This window comes from Gossypium arboreum, chromosome 6, assembly GCF_025698485.1.
Source record: "Gossypium arboreum isolate Shixiya-1 chromosome 6, ASM2569848v2, whole genome shotgun sequence".
Classification (NCBI taxonomy): Eukaryota; Viridiplantae; Streptophyta; class Magnoliopsida; order Malvales; family Malvaceae; genus Gossypium; species Gossypium arboreum.
In genome coordinates, this window is record NC_069075.1 from 14,685,223 (window position 1) to 14,693,812 (window position 8,590).

At 34.6% G+C, this 8,590-nt stretch overlaps 2 protein-coding genes, 1 long non-coding RNA gene and 1 other non-coding gene across 4 annotated transcripts; 2 read left to right on the plus strand and 2 right to left on the minus strand.

Moving 5' to 3' along the window:
• The first annotated feature begins 1,405 nt into the window (after positions 1 to 1,405).
• On the plus strand, positions 1,406 to 2,200 carry LOC108459839 (uncharacterized). Its single transcript, XR_001867425.2, has 2 exons — positions 1,406 to 1,581; positions 1,832 to 2,200. It is a non-coding gene; the product is annotated as an uncharacterized LOC108459839 (long non-coding RNA).
• A 1,275-nt stretch (positions 2,201 to 3,475) lies between these two features.
• Positions 3,476 to 4,829, minus strand: LOC108457614 (probable dolichyl-diphosphooligosaccharide--protein glycosyltransferase subunit 3B). The gene has a single exon (XM_017756654.2). It carries the CDS (start codon positions 4,770 to 4,772, stop codon positions 3,651 to 3,653), a length of 1,122 nt encoding a protein of 373 aa, XP_017612143.1. The 5' UTR covers positions 4,773 to 4,829; the 3' UTR covers positions 3,476 to 3,650.
• A 118-nt stretch (positions 4,830 to 4,947) lies between these two features.
• TRNAL-UAG (transfer RNA leucine (anticodon UAG)) lies at positions 4,948 to 5,027 on the minus strand. Its single transcript has one exon. It is a non-coding gene; the product is annotated as a tRNA-Leu (tRNA).
• Positions 5,028 to 5,964: 937 nt separating this feature from the next.
• LOC108459457 (probable xyloglucan endotransglucosylase/hydrolase protein 8) lies at positions 5,965 to 7,385 on the plus strand. Its single transcript, XM_017758830.2, has 4 exons — positions 5,965 to 6,271; positions 6,373 to 6,473; positions 6,556 to 6,758; positions 6,824 to 7,385. The coding sequence occupies exons 1-4, from the start codon at positions 6,097 to 6,099 to the stop codon at positions 7,227 to 7,229; spliced, it is 885 nt and encodes a 294-aa protein (XP_017614319.1). The 5' UTR covers positions 5,965 to 6,096; the 3' UTR covers positions 7,230 to 7,385.
• Positions 7,386 to 8,590: the final 1,205 nt, after the last annotated feature.

The following is an 8,590-nucleotide window of genomic DNA, read 5'->3' on the forward strand; positions in this document are numbered from 1 at the left end:
TTCGTAATTGAAATCATTTCGTGACTTACAAAATCTATTTGGAAGGATACTTTAGACATTTAGACAAACAAAAAATCGCAACCCAACATGTTAGGGCACTACTTTCCGAATTCCTAAATATCAAAAACAATGCCTCATCTTTTTAAAATTCTTTTGGATTAAATGAAATATAAATTTTTCATAACAATAATGTATTTAACATATTACAAAAGATCAATATTGAGTAAATTAAACTACATGATACATATTTTAACATTTTATGCATATATAATCATAAATGACATAATTATACATACATTTTCATTTCATGCAAAATACAATATAGAGAATAATGAATATAACAATATAAATTACATAATATATAATAATATCTCATGCAAATATATAAAATAATAAATATAAAAATAACAAGTAATTCATAAGATTTAAAATAATGCAAAATGATACAAAAATAGATAAACAAATTACGAACATATATATATAATAAGACAAAAATAAAAAATCTAAATACAATTTTAAAAATAAATAATAATGAGGTGTATATAAAAATTATTTAAAACTTTATATAAATAATAAAGGAGATTTTAGAAACGGTTAATGTATACTATATGATATCATAACTTAATATATATTTATAAAAATAATAATGTGTTAAATAGGAACAAAATTTTAATATAATTTTAAGAATATTACACGCTAAGTGCTAAATATTGATAATACACGTATTTATTTAATAATAATTTACAAATTTTAAAATTAAACGTAATTAATGAATAATAAAATAATATACAATTTATAATAAAATAAAAATAATGTAAGGAATAATATATATAGTAAAATATATAACATATAATAAAATTTATAAATAAAATATATAATAATATAATATGATAAATAATATATATACTATTTTTACATATAACTAGTGTTTAAAAAATAAATAATACATATAATATTTAAAATCAATTATATATATATATATATATATATAAAAGGATTAAAATTGAATTTAATTAAAAAATCTAGGGTTAATTACAAATGCATAAAAAAATTTGGGCCTAATTGAAATGCTCACTAAAATCTGAGGGACTCACTGGGCAATTAGCCCTAATCCCAAAAACGACGTCGTTCTCAGAATAGGTTTTATAATGGCCATTGGGAATGTAAAAGGTTAGGGCAAATTTAAAATAAAAAATAAAATGAAATTATAAATTTTAAAAATGCGGAAGGATCAATTGGGCAATTTGCCCTTTAAACGAAAACACGCAGATCCTATCCGGGTCACGGGTCAACACGCGGATCCTGAGCTTTGAAACGACGCCGTTTTGAAGCTTATCGTTTTAAGCAAAACGACGTCGTTTCTATGAGGCTATAAAAGCCAATTTTAGCCCCCAAAAATTCATTTTTAACCTGTTTTTAAAAAAAAACTGAAGAAAGCTCTGAAGGGGATAGAGAACAGGCCCTCAGAGCTCCGTCGAGCCTCCGTCATCGGGCTCTCACGCTCCCACGAGCCACCGTCGACTTCGCCATGTACGGCGGTCGGAATTCGAAAAATTTTCGCTTTTTACAGCGAATAGAGAGGTAATAATCTTTTATTACTTCTTAGTTTCTTTTTATATGTATATATTCTGAATAAAAGAAAAAGGATAAAACCAATCACCTCTGTTTCTTCGATAAACTGCTGTACTTTGATTGTATATGTGTGTATCAAAAAAAAAAACCCCATTTACATCATTTTGATTCGGGCTTTTGTAGCCACTGAAAATATATTTACAATCTTTATTTCCTGCTATATTTGCGTTGTCTTTCTGCTGTTTCTTTCCTTTTGCAGGCGAGTGAAGATCCGGTGACGAGGGTTGGCATGTTGATTACCGCGCGAGATGAGGCCTGGTTGCTGACTTTGCGTGACGATTGGGATCAAGCTTACGGCGCAAATGTTTCTGGAAACCCTAGGGTTTCCTGATTTGATTTAGGCATTGGGCCATCCTGGGCCTCGCTGATTTGGGTCTAATTTGGGTATTCGGGCTAAGGGTTTTAGGTGTATGTGGGCTACTAGTGTCTCTTGTAAATGGGCCATAGATAGTGCTCAAGCTGGGCTATGTATATAGGCTATCAATTTGGACTTGTAAAAGGACTTTTATTATTTTTTGTTTTTGTCTTTTATTTATTTTACGGACCGGGCAAATTTGAGTTATTACAATATGCTTAACAAAATCTTTCTTCATAATCACCCTCTTTAACATATGAACCAAAAGACAATCACCCTCTTTAACAGAGAGCAACATTAAGTGATCTCCAGAACAACTCAAAAGATTATTGACCAAGTTATCACCTTTCAAAGCCTTAACACTAAATGAAATGCTGTTGACCGATTTGATCAACAGGCAAAACTTCAAATATAAAATCCACCGCATTTCATGCAAGAAAACAAATCAACAGTTGCATCGACAAAGAAGTAACAAGAAATTTTCCAATGCCCAGCCAATTTGAACAACCCAGGGAACTTCAGGCATACACGAAGTACTAACACCAACAATTAACACAACTTATTCCTTTTAGTTTTACTATATATAAACAACTTCAAGTTTTGTTTATCAAGCTATAGAAATATCAAGATTTCCAAAACTTAGATACAACAGGATGAACCCAAAACAAATAAATATGGGAAAAGAAATATAGTCAGCAAGTTTTACATAAAATTCCCTACTGCTCCTCTTAAACAGTTTGCTGGAACATAAACCGGTTTCTTGGATTATCATATGCTACATGGAGCATAAGCCATAAAAAATAAGGCCTTCAGAGTTAGTCTGCAGTCACTCAGAAAGGATATTTACCACTCTAGAACTAGATGAGACTACTAATCATCAAACACCTTAAGTTTTAACATGCTACTGACGTGACAAGACCATAAATTTTGGTATGTGATGCCCAACTTGGGGAACTTAGACCTAAACAACTCTAACAAGAGTCAGGAAAGGTAAAAATGTGTGGAAAGCTTAAACTTAACTGAGCCATTAAAGCTTGGTCTGAGAGGGATCATGTAACTCAATACTAACAAACTGCTACCAACCCAAAAAGCCTCCAAGATTTAAGCCAGATACAGCATCATCGTCAAAAGGGCTTAAATATAGTTCTAAAGTAAATGAAGAAGATACCTATATGATTAACCTTTTCAAACCTAAACTATAACTCTCATATTCCACACGACCACTTTGCAGCTTACAATGTGAAATCCTACAAGATTATTGGTGCACAAAAGTAGAACAAGTATAAATAGAGAACTAAGGGAAGCCAATTTAATCCTTCACAAGATTACACCCTATGCGCATAAGCTTTCATTCATAAACTAAAGAAATTATCAAAGCTAAACATGTAAAACAAAGAATCTCTGAGAAATTTAGAACCATACGCAGCACCAAAAACAGGGCTAACTGGATGCGTAAATGTGGAATACTATAGTTAAGATTAGAAAATCTTTTAGGAAATGGATTTTTCATGGATGTCAACTTATAACAGATTAACGTTCTATAAGCTCAGTATTTTGCCCAAAGTACATTAAAACATCTAAAATTGATATCAAATTCCCAACTGAATCGAAACCATAGTTCGAATTATAGCAGCCTAAAAAAAAAACAAAAAAGATGATGCCTTCAGTTCCAACTGGAAGGCCAGAATCCATGAATCCCATATCCAGTCTTCCAATTGTCCAAGAAAATCACTTTCTGCACCGCCCAAAAAGAAACGCAAATCGCAAAAACCATGGCCACACGCTTGGCTTTCGCGTTCTTAACATAAACAAGCAAATGGGTAACGAAAGCTAGCAATAATCCCACTATTGTATAAAGAAAACCCACCGCGAATCCTTCCGCCCCAAGCTGCATCCCCGATCCTTGGTAAAAGAAAATCAATTTGTTGGGATCGTTCCTATCCACCAAAAACATCGGCATTTTCCTTATTATATTATGCATTGCACCTGAAACGCTGAAAAAATAAATAAAAACGGCGCCGGAAAGCCAAATCTTGGGATCGTGCAAGAGGGTTTCCCCGGCGAAGATCTTTTTAGCGATGAACGGAGAAGAGATCAACAAAAGGGCAACGATCAGACCCATTTGAGTTTTCGAGAGAATAGGAGGACGATGGATGGGACCCACGGTGAGTTTAGTTCTGGACTCAACGAATTCGGCCATTGACTCAGCCAATCGAGAAAAATCGCCCTGGTCCATCTGTTCCGACTCATCTTTCAACGATTTTGCGGTGGGGCCGACGAGGCGGATGTGGGGAAGGGAGTTGACGCCGAAGAGGTGGAAAGAAGATTGAGATTCCCGGAACTCGATGTCGGCGAAGAAGAGCTTGGTGTTGGAGTTGTTGTGGTTGGTGATGAACGAAGAGGCGACGAGGGCGAACTCTTGGCGGAGCTCGCGGAGGTGGAGTTCGGTTTTATCGTGGAGTTGGGTGGCGTCGAAGAAGATGAGGATAGAGTAAGGGCGAGGGGTTTTGGGGGAGGTTAAGAATTTGGCGATGGTTCGGTCATCTAAGTGGATGACTCCTGATTTGGATTCGGACTGAAGGGCGAGGAGATCGGCCACCAGTTCTAATTCAGATTCAGATTCAGCAGTGGAAATGGCAAGGAATAGAGAAAGGGTGAAAAAGGAGAGTAAGAAGAGATAAGCAGAACTGGAAGGGATCGCCATTTCCTTGCTTAGCTTTCGGATTTGGGGATTGGCGACAAACAGCTTCGGTCTTAACTTTTCTCCGGTTTTAAGTTTTAACATTCGTCTGGACAAGATGACTTTGACGCGTTGACTGACTTGACCTTGAGTTCCGGCTTAACGACGTCGCATCAGATGAAAGATCATTTGGGTCCATGTTCAGCTTAAAATGGGCTCGTTTGAATGGACTTCGAAAGAATATCATATGAGCCAGCTCTAAGCTCTCAAAAAGAAAAATTGACAGCTGTGGGATTTGAACCCACGCCCTTTCGGACCAGAGCCTAAATCTGGCGCCTTAGACCACTCGGCCAAACTGTCTCTTGTTGCCTCGTATTTATGTATATGGTTAAAGGGCACCAGTTTGACTGCTAGAAGCCTAGGACCTACAACTAACTAGCAATAAGCTGATGAGCGTTGAAGTAATAGCTGTTTTTCACGTGCATAATCAACTTGCAAAGTCAGTGTTTTTCTTATTCCAAGTCAAGAATTTGGTAAAATTTTTATTTTTAATGGATTAAAATAATTTCATTTTTACTTAATAATGATGTTATATATCAGGTATTTAAATTTTTTTTGGAGTATCGCATTAATTTGTTGAAATGTCTTCATACTTGGCATGGACAGTTGCATATGATCTTCTTACTTCATTAAATCCATACTTTTGGCATTCACTTTCAGTCCATCAAAAATGCAGCTTGTTGTGGGACCTTATGACCCCTAAAATTGGTCCCTAATGCCATGTGCTTGAGCACCTCTCCCAATCAACTATATAACAAGGTTTAGATTAGCATGTCTGGTCATGTTTACCAAGAAAGCAAGCTCTGCTTTTTCTGCTTTCTTTTCATTGCTTACTATTAAAAAAGGAACATTTTGTTTTTAATTTGTAATCTAAGTCCTTTTTTTACCTAAAGTTAAAGATTAAAGTGAGATTAATTTGCTTTAATTCAAAGTTTAAGCTGGTTGTTAGTCCCGAGTCCCGACCGCCAAATCCAGTGGTGAAATCCAAGATTTTCTGTGATTATTTTCAAGACAAACACAACAGTTCTTACATGTAAGAAATGGACCCACTCTCCATTTCTTTATACTGCCAATTCCTAATTGGAGGGCAGCCTGGCATTTCATTTATGTTCTCCATGGATCATTTATGGTACTTCATTTCCCTAAAATACCCTTCTTCACTTTGTAATTTGCATGATTTCTTGGATGGGTATATTGGTACATTCATCCATTAATAGACCAAAATAAACCTTGGTTTATTGGTGTGCCGCTTCACACATGTTCACATCAAGTGTCCAAATTCGAGTACTCGTATATTTACCTCTCAAGATCCAGCAGAGAAGTGAGATGTCATCCTCTTCTTCCAAAAACAACACTTTGGGTCAACAAAATGGAGAAAGGGGTACTCTTCATTGCACTTCTAATATCTGCGTTTTACTCTTCATCTGAAGCAGCTGATTCACAAACTTCTTTCGAAGATAACTTCAGTATAATGTGGTCTGAAGATCATTTCAAGACCTCTGAAGATGGTCAGGCCTGGTACCTCTCCTTGGACAAAGAAACAGGTTTGATACAATTTGATTGCGTTAAACAGTTGTGTTTGGTTCTAAACTTCTAATAACTTGCTTCAAATCCAGGATTTTAATCTGTTTCTATCTACTTCTAGGTTGCGGGTTTCAAACCAAGCAAAGATACAGATTTGGGTGGTTTAGCATGAAACTGAAGTTGGTCGGAGGTGACTCTGCTGGCGTTGTAACAGCTTACTATGTATGTTTTCCTGACAGTTGTTTAAATATTTTGTAACATAAGAGTTGTGTTTTCCATAGCTGAAGTTTAAAGAGTGGTGCAGATGTGTTCTGAGAACGGGGCAGGGCCAGAACGAGATGAACTGGATTTTGAGTTCTTGGGGAATCGAACAGGGCAACCGTATTTAATACAGACAAACGTGTATAAAAATGGTGTTGGAGGCCGTGAAATGAGGCACATGCTTTGGTTCGACCCCACTGAAGAGTTTCATTCATATTCCATTCTATGGAACAACCACCAAATTGTGTAAGTCTCGTATTATATCTTATACTCGTATCCGAATATATGCCTACTGAATTATTGCAAAACAGGTTTTTTGTGGATGAAGTTCCCATAAGAGTATTCAAAAACAATGGTGATGAGAAAAACGACTTCTTTCCCAATGAGAAGCCAATGTATTTGTTCTCCAGCATATGGAACGCAGATGAATGGGCGACGAGAGGTGGGTTGGAGAAAACAGACTGGGAAAGAGCCCCATTTGTGTCGTCTTACAAGGATTTCAGCGTCGAGGGTTGCCAATGGGAAGACCCTTACCCTGCCTGTGTTTCCAGCACCACAAAGAACTGGTGGGATCAGTACAAGGCTTGGCGTTTATCTGATTCCCAGAAAATGGATTATGCTTGGGTGCAGAGGAACCTTGTCATTTATGATTATTGCAAGGATAATGAACGATATCCTAAATTGCCTGGAGAGTGTTCATTGAGTCCCTGGGAATAGGATCCTATATCATCAATTAAGATAAATTTTTGTTTCGATTTTATGGGATGTTTATATAATTTATTCAATTGTCTTTATGATATGAGTTTGCATATTTGACCAGATCTATATTTGGTTCACTATTTTTTAATAATACAGTTCATATATTTTGAAGAATTTCAAGAGCAGAGTTTGATGATTTTTGTTCATTAAATAATTGCAAAGTGTGTTGGTGCTCGATCTTTTTTCCCAGAGTTTCCCTTGCAAACTTACGTACGTGTGTGTGTGTGTGCATTACATATAAAAACAAGAAGAAATTGATTTAGAAACATATGCCGACCAAATTTCCCTCATTGGTATCAATCAGTTGTTATTGTAGCAGTTAGTTTTTAGCTAAAATGGCTACCATATGAAGATCAGTCTGCTACCATATGTATTCCTTCTTTGCAATCCCAGCTTGTTTTGCAGACACCTGAAGTTTGTAATATATATTCACTACTATCAGATTGATTATTTATTTAAGTACAAATTTGAAGGTTAAAATATACCCTGAACCTATTTTTGTTTTCAGAAATTTAGACACTTTACTTTTGAATTTAAAATTTAGATTTAATTGTTATCACTATTAAAATTATTCTATTAAATTCACTTAGGTAACATTTTGAAATTAAAAAAAATTTGGTAGTCCTAAGAAAAATAACATTAAAAAGTATATATAGATTTTTTCCTTAAAAACATTAATTCAATTCATCATTATAAAATAATTTTTATTATTTGAACAGTGTTCCTAAGAAAATTCACTTGATATTTTGATTGGAATAGTTAACAAAATTAAATATTTAGACTAACTAATGACATTATAAAAGTAGAAGATCAAATTATGTCAAAAATAATGTATATAAATTAAATCCCAAGTTTCAGCATAGTATAAAAGTTAAAATTGAAGTTTATAATATTTTTTTTAAAAAAGGCAAACCTAAAAGAAATAAAAGAAATGTATTCATCTCTACGACTATGAGAGCATCAAATTATATATAATCGTAATATTTTAATCAACAAATTAATGATATTAACTATTTGGACTAATTAGTAACATTATAAAACTATAGGGACCAAATTACATCAGAAATTGAAGCATGACAATGAAATCTCAAATTTAGACATAATAGAGGGATCAAAATTTAAATTTAACTATTTTTTAAACTAAAAAAAAATGTTAAGCACTCAGTAAACCTAAAAGGAATGAGAAGTCATGTGTCAATCTTTAAAACTCTTATATCATGTCTGGTTGGGTGGAATAGGAATGGATTATAGCCCAATTGGTGGGCCCACCACCAAACTAATATTTGATCGGTTGTAATGGCCTATTACGGCTTGCGTTG